Consider the following 14,722-nt stretch of genomic DNA (forward strand, 5'->3'; position numbering starts at 1 on the left):
ATGTGACAGGTAGCCAATCAGAAAGCGCAGTGACGTCATAACAGAGGGGAATCCAAACAGCTGACATATGGAACAACAGAGAGTCCGGTGGATATCAGAGATGATATGTAGAAATGTTTATTATTAAATCTAAAGGTCATTATTATGTTTATTCAGTTAAAAATGTTAACTATGAAAAAACATTCACCTCCAAATCATAGTGCAGCAAATAGAGCGGCTGCTCCCGTCATCATTTATCCACCGCCTTTTCTTTTTGTTACGTCTTTTATCTCTTAAAATGACTCCACAAACTATCACTATTGCGTCTACATCCTCATCCGTGTTTGGTTATTCTAAATTCCCGCTATGTTGGGGGTTTTACTGGAATCGGGATGTTCGTGACTGGAATCGGTTCGTGTTGCTCCTGCCTTGGACACACGAACCGATCGAACCTGTTGGACTTTTATCAGCTCTGTGGTCACAGAGGTTTGGAGAATCGGCCGACATTCTTAAATCTTTCTGTCTAAACTAGACTTAAGACTCACAAGCTCTACTCATCTCCTCTCGACCGCAGCCCAAACGCTCTGACTCTGGTCGCTATGGTAACATTTACATATCCCTTCAAAATAAGATACAGATGGGCCACAAAAACGAACATTTTACTTTGGTGAAAATTTTAACTCACGATACTGACTAACGGACTAATCAATCAAGAAACGCCCCCCCTCCAACAATTTCCGGCAGCGCAGTTGATAACCGTGTAACACTTTTTCTGTTACAAACTGACTCCGGGCTCCACCAGAGTAGGGAAAAGTTATGTGGCTCTCACAGGAAAAGGTTTGGGGACCACTGGTTTAATTATTTAATTGCAAAGCTGTGAAGTTGATTTAAACATTTAGTGCTCTTGTGTGAAAATAAATCGGAAACGGTTTATTCCAGTTTAATGTTAGATCGTCTCGCGGCGCTGTGACGTCACCGCGCGTCATCTGGTGCAGGTGTGGAACTGGGCGAAGAAGCTGTCGTCGATCCGCCCCCTCTTCAGGTCTGGCCTCCTGGAAACGAGACGAGAGAGAGAGAAAGCGTCAGTCTGCGGTGAGACGGCGCCGGTCACGGCTCTGCGGACGCCACTGACTCCTGCAGCTGGATCTGGGCCAGCTGAGCGTTGACGCTGTCCATGTGTTTCCTCAGCTGCTTGTTCTGCTTCTCCTGCAGCCGCTCCAGCAGCAGGGCGCTGCGGGCCGAGTCCAGCAGCAGCCGGTCCTGTTCCTCCTCCCACTGATTCCTCTCCCTCTCCAGCCTCTGCAGCACAGACGCACCACGCGACGTTAAAGGTCCAGGTCGTGTTTTCCAGCAGCACAGAGCCACTTCATAGCACAAGCAAACTATGTTACCTTCAGCTCTTATCAAAATACTGAATATATCAAATATAACTTAAAAGAAATTGGACTTTCTGATTTAACACCTTGAATTTGGGCCTCTGTCTCTTTAAGAAGCTCATGCTCTTTCTGAACCTCCGCCTCCAGGAAGTCATCCCAACATGGCTCCTCTATTAACCCTTTAACGTTTTTACCAGCGTCGCTCTGAGCAGCAGCTCCTATAATGAGCTCAGCAGCTGGTTGCTAATTGCTGCTGGCTAGTCTGAAGGAGCAGAGTGGGGGAGGAGCTACGCCTCGAAGGCGGGGCTAGGTCCACCGAGGCGTTTTGAACAGCTGAATGGTTGCCATGGAGATCAACGCAACACTCCAGGTTTGTTTTTTAGTAGGGAAAACGTTAAAATTTGACATGAAGCTAAAAAAAATAGATTTTACATAATATTGCCTCTGTGCCTGTCACAATAATAAATTGTTCCAGAAGTTATTGCGATAAATGATAATATTTTGAAATGGCACAATAATGCAAGAACAAATTGTCAAGAATAAACTTTAAATTCTAATGAACATTTAAAACGAACTGGAAAATATGTTAAATATCCAAAACAAAGTGAATCATGAAGTCTGTAAACAATCGTTTTAATTCATCGTCATCGGATCCGATACTAAACCTCAGATATCAGAAGTGGAAACGCGGATCGGTGGATCAGAGACGCGCCTGAACCGGATCCGTCCTCAGCTGGACGGATCCGGTTCAGGCGGCTTCCTACCTTCTTCTCCAGAACCTGTTGCAGCTGGAACTGAGTGACCTGCTGCTGCGTCTCTGCAGGATCCTTCCTGTTGGCGCCGGGAAAGAGGGCGGGGATGCTCAGGGCGCCCAGAGCCACATCCTCACGCTGCTCCCGTTCCCGGTTCGTTTTCTCAACGAGCTTTTTGGGAAAAACGGGAAATAAAGAAGTGACTCCGCATGGAAAAATCCTCAGACAGCAGTTTCTGTAAAAATCTCACATTAAGCACCTTTTTCCATCCAATTATTGATCAAACATAATCACCAGATCAGTTCTACGTTGTTTCGATGTTCAGCAGAAAAGCCTGAACTTTTCACATGTTGACGGTTTTTCTGCAGATGGCCAAACGTTCAATAAAGGAATGATGTTACTGTTACATTTTTTAATGTCTTTGAATTTATAAATAATCTCAAGTGGTTGTTGAATGATTGAATCATGATTATTTCACTAATCAGTTCATCGATTCATTTTTCTTCTTAGGCACATTCTGCACATTTTTTACTTATTCATCCATCCATTTTCTTTCACCCTTGTCCCTCAGTGGGTCAGGAGGTGCTGCTGCCTCTCCAGCTAGCGTTCCGGGCGAGAGGCGGGGTCACCTGGACAGGTCACCTGGACAGGTCACCAGTCTGTCGCAGGGCAACACAGAGACACACAGGACACACAACCATACACACACACCTCACACCTAGGGACAATTTGGAGAGACCAATTAACCTGACAGTCATGTTTTTGGACTGTGGGAGGAAACCAGAGTACCTGGAGAAAACCCACCATGCACAGGGAGAACATGGAGACTCCATGCTGGCTAGTCTGGAGGAGCAAAGTGGGGGAGGAGCCGGGAATCAAACACAAAACCTTCTTGCTCTACCAACTGCGCCACTGTGCAGCCCTCTTATTGACCCAATTAAGCCTTTTTATACAGTATAAGGAATACATAAAAAGATAAAAAGGTGACTAATTTTGGATTTTTAAAGCTAAAACTGCCACTGCAGAAGTTCCAGGTAGAACAGATTCACAGAAAAATAAGTTTTTTAATGTTAAACGCAAAATGTTAACAGTTTTGGTCCAAGTTTGGCTAATTACTGCTCTGACTGCTTTATTATTTCAGGAAATAGCCTTTTTTAGAGTCTGTATTTCTCCAGGTAACGATTAATTGATTACTAGATGAGTTGATGATTATGTCAACATTCGATTAATCACAGTTAATTGTTTCCACCTTGAAGGGAGACATCTGACCTTTGCTGCGTTGTAGTTTGCGTCGTCGATCAGGTCGGCTTTTCTCTTCGCCATCTCCAGGTTTTGGAGCTCCATGGCTCTGCGGCCCATTTCCTGCCTGTGCTGGTCGTCCAGCATCGCTAACGGACAAACAGAACCGTCAACGCGCTAAAACTTTTTACAAATAGCATCTTATTACATATTTGTTGAATCTGTCACTATCAGTATAAGACAGATAATCTGTGGAAATAAACCAATCAGAGCCAGGAGGCGGGTCTTAGCGCTGTCAATCAAATTCGTGTCACAGAACAACGCCGTTCCTGAACAGTGAAACGTTGTTGCAGTGCTGCAGCCAAACGTATTTTGGTGCTGCTGCAGAATATTGTAAATTATGATGATGCTGCTGTCAAACGTGTTGATGATCATTTATTAGGCCTTCGCAGCTAAGCGCTGCGAAGGCCTATTGTTTTTCAAATGTTTTTTTTTTCTTTTGACAAATGAATTGCCTTTTTGGGGGCTTTAACATATTCAAAAACTCACCAAAATTGGTGGAGCCATAGAGACTGTATACAATTTACGTGTTTTAAGGTCTACGCAAAATTCGCAAAACAAATGGCTCAACAGCGCCCCCTAGAAAATTTCAAAAGAACCTTTCCTATTCACTTACTTTATCATAGAAACTTGAAATTTGGTACACTTGTAGAACTCCCCAAGACAGTCAGAATTTACAATTATTCTCATAGTGCAAGTCAAACAGGAAGTCGGCCATCTTGGATTGAATTTGCGAATTTCACCCCATTTTGGCCATTTATAGCCTTCGCATTTGATCGAACTCCTCCTAGGGCTTTTGATGGATCGGCTTCAAACTTGGTCAGTTCATAAGGCATGCCCGATTAAAAGTTATCAAAATGGTGAGTTTTCATGCATGCTGAAGGGGTGATACCAGGGGTCAAAGTTCACCGACTCACCAGAAAGTAATAAACTGTTATATCTCCTACAAAGAAACAGACAGAGCCACCAAACTTTCTGTGTTTGATGACCTTTGGGTGCCCTACAAGACCCAAATGTGAAATTTTGACATCACTTAAGCCACGCCCCCTTAGAACAGGAAGTGTCATGTTTTACTGTGAACGGTCGCTATCTGACATCTTTGACCTGATCAACATGAAACTGTGTCCACAGACAGAAGACATGTTGGTGTATAATAGTTTCCAACCCCGTTTGGTTTGGATGCAGCAGGTGGGCGTGGCGGCGTGGCGGATTGACCTGTAACACCGTGTCTATACGTTTGGCTCTGAATTCCACAATTTTGAGTCCAGCTGCACCAAACTCACTGAGATGGATCCTTATCCAACTCCGGACAGGAATCCAGTGCAATATTTGGAGGGCGTGGCCTAATGTCACAACAGCGCCCTCTAGAAGAGTTTAAATAATCAGCCCCAAGCCATGCTTTAACCTAGAATTATGAAACTTGGTACACATATGTATCTTGTCAGGATGTACAAAAACGTCTCTTGGAGCCATGGTCCAAACCCAACAGGAAGTCGGCCATTTTGGATCAAAGCCGCCATTTCCTGTTTTTCATAGACGTCACATCTGATCGAACTCCTCCTACAGCGTTTGACATACAGACTTCAAACTAACTCAGCACACACTTAAGACATTGAAGGTGAAAAGTTATCAAAAGAATTCTCGTACATCAAAGCATGTGGGCGTGGCTAAGTGTCAAACTTTGGCTCTGTGCCATGAAATACTAAAATGCAATAACTTCTACAGGAAAAGTGACAACTTCGTCAGACTTTCCATCTCTCATTATTGGCCAGCCTTGATCACATTCACAAGGTCATATGATGACATCCCCTTAGCCACGCCCCCTCCAACAGGAAGTCACCTGTTTTTGTCTGCCAGAAGTCTTACTTTTACTCTGACTCAAATGGGTTCAATGCTGTGCAAATTGATATAAAATGACATGATGAACTCTGTGTATGTTGGCTGCAGGCTGAAGCATGTGGGCATGCCTTGTTAGCAAATAGCAATACCAGCCATGTCTACGATCATCTCTAAATCAACCAGGCTTCATGTGATTTCCACCGGACTTTCATGGTTGACTTCAGTTAACTTCTAAAGACCCCAATAGCCTTACATTATAACTTGACTCCACTGCGCTCCCTAGGTTAATCAAACAGCTGTATCTCCTCTCTACATTGGCTAATCTACCTGAGATGTTGCGTGCTTCACCAAGGAGCGCTGCTGGAAACACAATGCAGCTAATGCCAACGTAAATGACTAGATAAAGTATCAATCCAGCTGTTCAGATACACATATTTTCTCCCAAAACTTAAACTGTCATAAACTGTTGTTGGTGGTGGTGAGGATGAACGCTGAGACCAAGATGATGATGATGATGTTTATTATAATTTAATAAAGAGAATCTCAAACACAGTCCAGTTCGGGCAACACGGCAGGAAAACCTGCACACAGCTAATACAGGTAGCCACTGGAAAAACTGAAGACTGAATGTGACAGCTACATTATTACATTATAACGTGACTCCACTTTGCCCTCTAGATTTATCAAACCAAACCAAACCAACTTTATTTACAAAGCACTTTAAAACAACCACAGCTGATACAAAGTGCTGTACATTAAAACACAACATATAAAAAAATAGTAAAAACTTACAGTTTAAAAAGAAAAACATACAATTTAAATCTAGATCCCACTGGTGATGAAAGTCAAGTAAAATAGATGGTGCAGTGGTGTATGCACAGCAGCTATGAAGGTTGCCAGCCTGTTTGGTTCAACCTATCTCTGTGAATCAGTGTTTTCTGACATGAACCTCATCAAGAACAAACACAGAACATGCCTCACTGATGCACATCTGAAAGATGCACTCACAGTTGCAGTTTCAAGTTACACACCAGATTACAGAGCACTGGTGAACAGCATGCAATGCCAGTCTTCTCACTAATAAGGAAACCAATACCAGATGTCAGTGGCAACATGGCAGTGTCATGGCAAAGTTTAATTAAAATATTGAGGAATTGTGTTCAATTTAAAAGTGTGTTCATGACACATAACAGTTATAATTTTGTTAAAAATGCAGCAGTCATGAGTTCATAATGTGATTAGATTTATTTTAAAATATGTAAGTAGATTTTTCTTTAACATTACATAATTGATCACTTTTTGAAGCATGGTGCAACATAGTTCATGATTTGTTAAAAGAAATTGTTTGAGTGGCTAGTGAAAATTGGACATTTTTCCTATGAAACGTAGAGATGTAAGTGGCTATCTAAAAATTTAACAATTACTGAGATTAAAAGAGATAAAGTGCTGAATATTGATATCTGTTTCCCACCTTGTTTTCATTGCTAATTATTGTGAGAAATCATTAACGTGATCAGTTTCTTCCCATAGATGAGAATCATTAATCATTATTGATAATTTATAACTAAAGGCAAACTGAGTAAATTTGTTATTTCAGAAGAGCGTGTCAAACTGTTAGCCTTTATATGACTCAGTACCCATGAAGTAGCTTTCAGTTTCAAAAAGGTTGGTGACCCCTGATCTACTCGCTGCAGCCAATCAGCAACACATTTTTGTGCATTGTCTGTGAGCAAAGCCAAACATGACACACTGAGTAATTCAAGGAGGGCGGGTTCGGCTGCTCCGTGAGAGCATGAGCGGTGGCAAGGGGGAGGCGGTGCTGGGACCAGGCGGTGGCTATAGGCCTGAGCGGCGCTTGGCTGCGAGGGCCGCTTGTTTTTTTTTGTATTTTTATTTTATCTTTTTATCTATTTTGTTTTACTTTTCATGTTTTTGTGTGTCTGTTTTTGTATGTCTGTGTAACAGAAAATTCTAATAAAAATATCTTGGAGAAAAAAAAAATTGTTTGAGTCATGCAGAACTGATTTGACTGTTTCCATAGCAACCATCAGAAGCAAGACATTCCCCCAGAACCACGTGAGCTCATTGTAGCTATGACATCATCATCTATGACATAGATCAAAGAACATCTGAGGTTATGAATGCTTGAATCTCAAAACAGGAGTTCATATCCAATCATCTCTTCGACTCTGCGTGTTTTAACAATTTTAGTATGGAACAGGTTTTTACAACCGTCTTCTTCCCATTGACTTTTGGTGCTGGATATGTCATCACCACCGGAGTAAGGAAGATTTTTAACAAAATACTTCCTGGGATAAAATTTTAAACCTGGAGTTACCAGGATGAGACCACAGACTATGACGAGTTTGATGCCTTTCTTTTCAACCCTTCGCCGATTGCAAAACAAACTTCCCCGGCTGGGGAAGTTTGCAGAGCAGAGGTTGTTGAGGACTCAACAACCTCTGCTCTGACAGAAGTGGCATTCAAAGACCGGTCCCAAGAGAGGGCTGTCCCAGGGGAAACGTCCTCGGCTGAGGACGTTTGCTCTGGAAAAAGGAGACCGGACTTTGAAACGCTGACTTCTGTGCTGCAAAAAAGGGCAAGGGAAGAAGACATCTACGGCGTTCGAGCTCTTCATAAGTCAAAATACGCCGCCTGCCCAACATGCGAGGATAGGGCTATGTACAACCCACACCTGCTAGATAAGGATAATTGCTGTTCGTTATCTTGATAACTTCAGACCCACAGTCCAAAAAATTACTGTCCAAATAATCCAAAATAATTGGCCTCTCCAAATTGTCCCTAGGTTTGTGTGTGTAGGCTGCACAGTGGCACAGTTGGTAGAACTGTTGCCCTGCAGCAAGAAGGTTGTGGGTTCGATTCATGGCTCCGGTCTTTCTGCATGTTCTGCCTGTGCATGCGTGGGTTTTCTCCAGGTACTCCGGTTTCCTCCCAGTCCAAAAACATGACTATCCAGTTAATTGGCCTCTCCAAATTGTCCTTCAGTGTGTGTGTGTGTGTAGGCTGCACAGTGGCACAGTTGGTAGAACTGTTGCCCTGCAGCAAGAAGGTTCTGGGTTCGATTCATGGCTCCGGTGTTTCTACATGTTCTCCTTGTGCATGGTGGGTTTTCTCCGGGTACTCCGGTTTCTCCCAGTCCAAAAAATTACTATCCGGTTAATTGGCCTCTCCAAATTGTCCTTCAGTGTGTGTGTGTGTGTGTAGGCTGCACAGTGGCACAGTTGGTAGAACTGTTGCCCTGCAGCAAGAAGGTTCTGGGTTCGGTTCACGGCTCCGGTGTTTCTACATGTTCTCCCTGTGCATGCGTGGGTTTTCTCCGGGTACTCTGGTTTCCTCCCAGTCCAAAAACATGACTGTCAGGTTAATTGGCCTCTCCAAATTGCCCCTAGCTGTGAGTGTGTGTGCATGGTTGTTTGTCTCTGTGTTGCCCTGCGACAGACTGGCGACCTGTCCAGGGTGACCCGCCTCTCGCCCCGAACGTTTGCTGGTGATGGGCACCAGCAACCCTCCATTTTCTTAACTTCTTGTCCTAACGGACAAGAGTGTTAAGGGTGTTAAAACTTTTAAGGGTGTTAAAAATAATTATTTTTTTTTAAAATTTAGGACAAGGGTGTTAAGAAAATGGATGGATGGATGGATGGATGGATGGATGGATGGATGGATGGATGGATGGATGGATGGATGGATGGATGGATGGATGGATGGATGGATGGATGGATGGATGGATGGATGGATGGATGGATGGATGGATGGATGGATGGATGGATGGATGGTTTTAAGTAGTTGAGGGATTGAGCACTTCAGATTAGACAACATTAAAATAATGTCATCTGCAAATAGTCCAATTTTAGATTCAATACTTTTTATTCTGACTTTTTGTTCTGTATGTTTTGATTGTTCCTTATGGCAAAAGCCAATGGTTCAATTGCCAGAATAAAGAGGAGGGGTGAGAGGGGACACGCTTAACGTGTTCCCCTAGCTAGATTAAATGAATCAGATATATAATATTATTCGTTATAACTGAGGCTGTGGGTTTATTATAAATTATTTTAATCCAGGTTATGAAATAACTACCCAAGCCAAATTGAGATAAAACATTGTCTAGATAATTATGTTGCACTCTGTCGAATGGTTTTTCTGCATCAAGTGAAAGTAAAGCTGTATCGGATGTTCATATTTAGCTTGCCGCCCCTTTATGAATCCGTTCTGATCAGGTTCAGAAAGAGATGGTAAACATTTCTCAAGCCCAAGTGCTAGTACCGTAGATATTATGTTGGCGTTTATAAGAGAGATTGGTTGAAAAGATTCGCATCTGGTGGGAGGTTTTCCAGGTTTAGGTAGTGTTATGATTGCATTTTGTAGAGAAGGAGGTAATTCTTTAAGGGTTTAACTTTCTGCAAGCATATTATAGAGGGGCTGTAGTTTTTAAATCGATTTACAAGTAAAACTGTGAATGAAGATGTGTGTGAGTTGGTGTCAGGGCAGCAGGTGGCGCTAGACTTTTTTTGTTATCCGTTATCTTGAGCGACAACATAAAAAAAATCGGTCATGCACTATCTTTATCCGTGAAATTACAATCATATGAACATCGGCTATTTAGTCGCAATTTACGCGGTTTAGTTAATATTCACCGTGAATCCAGATCCCATCGCAAATTAAGCAGATTCTTACCTTTTAACACTGATTTAAATATTGTAATTTTTAAAACTGAGCAGTAATTTTACATCTATGCAAACTCAAATGCGATATTTAAAACTTCAGTACATAAAATCAGTTACTTAACAATATGAGGTGTTGTTTAATTTATTTTTATCATTGTATTTTCATACATTTATGCTAGGGCTGCCGTAGTCTAGTTTTCCAGAGCTACCATCTGCAACTTTAGATGCGTTCCTTCTCTAACACACCTGGATCATTGACTCATTATAAGCCTCTACAGAACTGAATGAGGGAGTCAACCTTTTGTCTGGGATGTGTTTTAGCAGGGATGCATCTAAAAGTTGCAGTCTGCAGTACTGAACCTGGGAACTCCTGATTTGTACCGTCAATGTGGCCCATTGAGGGAGGCCAATATGCTGAAGTGGCCCTCGGTGAAATTGAGTTTGACACCCCTGGCTTAGAAGTACAATGTAAAATCAACAAAATCTTGACATTTTTTCTTGATATCGTCAAGACGCAAAATTCTAGATTTACTTTTTGAATTTAATAGTTTACTTCTCTGAGCAAACAAATGCCACTAAAATTGTTTATTATGTATGAGTTTGAGGAACTGTTCCTTCAAGAGCTGTGCTCTTAATAAGTAGGTCCACCTGTTTCTAACGCTGCTACCCGGTGTGTTAAAGTCTTTACGATCGTTGAGCCAAATTGCCACTAGAGGGCAGAGTTGGGTTCTTAATTTAAGGGAAAGATTAAAGGTTGGACAGTGAACGGAGGTGGTCCATTTGCTTTAATGTGGATGGAGAAGTTTCGTCTTTTCGGTCATATTAGAACCGTTTTATTGAGCCACACTGATTATTCGTGGCTCTGAGTTTTGCTTTGAGGTACGAATCTGGAACCTCCCCAGTGATGAGAGTGATTGTTCTGGATACAACTTGTAATATATCAAACCGTTATTTAGATCAGAATTAAAAAGCCTTCAAGAAACAGAAGTCCAGATATCTTTGATTTAACCCTCCTGTTATGTTGCGGGTCAAATTGACTCGTTTTAAAGTTAAATTTTTTTTTTAAATAGTTGGAAGTATTTTTTTTTTGCATTAAACTTTTTCTATTTGTCTTAATAGGTGCACTCGACATATAAATTTAATTAGGCCCGAGCAGCTAAGCGCTGCGAAGGCCTATTGTAATCGTACTGTAAATTATTATTATTCTTCCGTAAAGTAATTTGGCTTTTTGGGGGCTTTATCATATTCAAAAACTCACCAAACTTGGCGACCGCATAGAGCCCAGTGAAAATGTATGTATTTTAATGTCTGGCTGTAAGAAACAGCCCATGGGCGCCACCTAGCGACTTTCAAAAGACCGTTTCCTGTTCACTTACTTTATTGTAGGGACTTGAAATTCGGTACAGTTGTAGAGCTCCCCAAGACACTCAGAATTTGCAATTAACATCATAGTGCAAGTATCCTAGGAAGTCGGCCATTTTGGATTGAAGTTCCAATTTTGACCCCATTTTGGCCGTTTACAGACGTCGCATTTGATCAAACTCCTCCTACGTATTTCGATCGATCGGCTTCAAACTCAGTCAGATCGTTCATAAGGCATGGCCGATTCAAAGTTATTAAATTGGTGAGTTTTTGAGCATGCTGAAGGGGTCGTACCAGGGGTCAAAGTTCACCGACTTGCCGTGCAACACAAAACTGTTATAACTATTACATAAAAGCAGACATAGGCACCAAACTTTCAATTCCGGGTCCCACAGAATAATCAATGGTCAAATGATGACATCACTTAGGCCACGCCATAAAACATCAAAGTGACATAACTTCCACATACAAGGTCACAGCTGCTTCAGACTTCCTATGTCTCACTACTGACCAACCCTCATTAGATTCTCATGGTCAGATTAGCTCCAGATTAGCTCCGCCTACTTCCGACAGGAAGTCACCTGTTTTTTTCTACTGTATGTCTTACTTTTACTGAGAAATACATATGGAATTAATCTTCTACCACCTGACATAATATGACCTGATGATGAACTCTGACCCATGGGGGCGTGGCCAACTAGCTGTCCTTCGCCATATGCATACAATTGTCTCTGAATCACACACGCATCTTCCGATTGGCACCAAACTGGATACGTTTGACCTGTGTTCAATGCTAAAGAGCCCAACGGGATTGAATTGTGATTTTACTCTACAGCGCCCCCTAGGTTATCCCATCAGCTATAACTCCTCTCTACATTGACCGATCTGCACCAAATTTGTGGTGTGTCGCCAGGGAACCATGCTGAACTCATCGGTGCGTATTGCCTGGCGAACGTGCACCTAAACTGTGTGACAGCGTACGCGGTGGCAGGCGGGTGGCGGTGCTGGATCCCCCGCGGTGGATATAGGCCGGAGCGGCGCTTGGCTGCGAGGGCCGCTTGAGGCTCCGCGGAGCTTTAATTAATATTGTGATTCTGTTGCCAATAATTGTGATGTTGCTGCAGAATACTGTGGTGCTGCGGTGCGACTAGGAGGAGCCTAGGAGGAGCCTAGGCTCCTCCTAGGCTCCTCTGTGTTGCAGAGCGTAGCCAATGCTAGCCTAGTTAGCACCGCCATCAATGACAGCAGATAAACGGTTTTCCTGTAACAGTGAGTTGTTTCTCCATCATTAGCATATTTAGCAGCACGTACATATGTTTGATTGACAGCACTCAGCTCCTCCTCCTGGCTCTGATCTTTCTTTTACAGATTATGTCTTGTATTAAACTGTCCAGACATGGCGACTTGTTTTAACACATTTTGTTTCTGAACGTTGCAGCTCAACGCCCGCTCACCGTCGATCTTCTGCTGCAGCCGCTTCTGCTGCAGCTCGTTGCGCTGCTGCAGCAGCCAGTCCCTCAGCTGCTCCTGCTGCCTCTGCTTCCGGCTGCCGGACTCCGGGTCCTCGCCCAGCAGGCCCGGCAGAACCATCTGGGACTCGGTCTTCTTCAGGGCGTCCGGGTCGTTGAGGTCGAACTCGCGGCGGCTCTCAGGGTTCTGGTTCTGGTGCCAGAACGCGACTCGGGCCTGGTGCGCCGAGCGGTCCGCCACCTCCTGCCGCCTCTGGAGGAGACACGCTGCTCGGTTGTACTGCTTCACATCAGCATCTGTGTAGAAACAAAGACGTTACGAAAGGTTACTGTCGTAATTTAATCATTTTTGAGATAAATATGCTGAAATTAAAGCTGCAACATGTAACTCTGATTTTACATAATTGTTAAAACCATCACCACGTGGTGACAGTTTAATCTGCGACAGATGATGGGGGCATTTATTTATCATGAATAATTCATCATAGGAATTCTGATTCATCATTGTCATGATAAATTCATTTATGATAAATAAAAAACAAGAGTGACAGTATGATCATTTTTGCTGTTTTCTTCACTTTTTGTTCCACCAGAGCTTCAATAAATATCAGTAAATTTGAAAATATTATTAATTGTTTGCAGTTTAGTGACATAAACAACACTATGAGGAAGAATGGAGCTTTTACAAGAACCATATTTGTGTTTGTTCAGTTATTAACACACTTACCCAAGAAATAAGGAGTTTTAACATAATTTTTAACGTAATCAATAGTATCGTTAAAATGTCCACATCACCCCCACCTGACATGTAATCTGTGAACAGATGGTCTGAACAAATGCACCACTCATGTCCAAAAACAACCAATCAGGGCCCGGAGGCAGGTCTCAGTGCTGTCAATCATTCCCGTGTACGTGCTGCTGAATGTGCTAATGGCGTAGAAACACAGGAGCAGTGCACACAGGCATGATTGACAGCGCTAAAACCCTCCCACTGGTTCTGATTTGTTGTTTCCAGTTAGCCATGGGAGAAGACAGAGGAGCTCATACATACGACATGATACAGTGAGACAAATATGCAAAAATATGTAACAAATGTTAAATACTGCAGCTTTAAAGGCAGAAGCAGGTCATTTACTCACTGTTGGCGTCTTCTTGATTTTTTAATGCTTCTTTTCGTCTCTGCTTCTCTATCACCTGCAGATCTAAAGCTTCTTTATCCACCTGTGAACCGGATCAGTGGATCATCACACCGTCACTGTTTTCACTGATGCATAACAAAGCTTTTAAAGTTCCTGCGATTATTGATAACCTAGTCCAGACCTAATGCTACAAATATTTACTTTGAATAAAACGTCACTGTACATATCTCAAAGTGCACCTTAAATATTCAACAAGCTTGAACTAGATATGATCAAAAACCGTCGAGGTCAATTTAAGTTAGATTTCCTTTGAATTGTGCCTCAAATAAGGAGCTTTGAGGTCATCAAAGACTCGTTTGGTAGTTGAAAGATGATTTTGTTGCGCTTGTGGCGCCCCTAGACCGTCTCACCCTGGGCAGTAAGCCATAAAACGGTCTATATTTAGCGCTGGCGCCATTTTATCCTCGGTTCTAGCAGAAACTCACCCCAATAGTCCTGAATTTTTCATTAAAAATCCTCCCCCGCCTTTCCGTCTCATAGCTCCGGCGCCGCTCCACGCTCTCCCTGGCTTTCCGTTCGCGGGGCAACTCCACCTGAAACATTTCTGACTCGGTAGCAGCCTTCACCTTCTTCTCTCACACTGAAAACAAACTGGTTGCTAGGTAACAAGAGATTCACGAGCTTACGGAAAACGACGCCGCAGCCGCTCCGTTGTTCGGTACGTCAGCGCGTCCGCCATGTTGTGAGGGGCAATGAGGCCAAACCTGAACTCTAGACCAGTGTTTTTCAACCTTTTTTGAGCCAAGGTACATTGTTTTAATTGAA

General features: G+C 42.8%; 1 protein-coding gene across 1 annotated transcript; it reads right to left on the minus strand.

Moving 5' to 3' along the window:
• Nucleotides 1-903: 903 nt before the first annotated feature.
• Nucleotides 904-14,621, minus strand: ribc2 (RIB43A domain with coiled-coils 2). The gene is made up of 7 exons (XM_008436484.3): nucleotides 14,383-14,621; nucleotides 13,898-13,979; nucleotides 12,744-13,055; nucleotides 3,377-3,495; nucleotides 2,120-2,278; nucleotides 1,112-1,278; nucleotides 904-1,031 (listed from the first exon to the last, which is right to left on the minus strand). The coding sequence occupies exons 1-7, from the start codon at nucleotides 14,497-14,499 to the stop codon at nucleotides 962-964; spliced, it is 1,026 nt and encodes a 341-aa protein (XP_008434706.2). The 5' UTR covers nucleotides 14,500-14,621; the 3' UTR covers nucleotides 904-961.
• Between the last annotated feature and the right edge of the window lie 101 nt (nucleotides 14,622-14,722).

The sequence above is a fragment of the Poecilia reticulata genome, chromosome 6 (assembly GCF_904066995.2).
Source record: "Poecilia reticulata chromosome 6, P_reticulata-male-v2, whole genome shotgun sequence".
Classification (NCBI taxonomy): domain Eukaryota; kingdom Metazoa; phylum Chordata; class Actinopteri; order Cyprinodontiformes; family Poeciliidae; genus Poecilia; species Poecilia reticulata.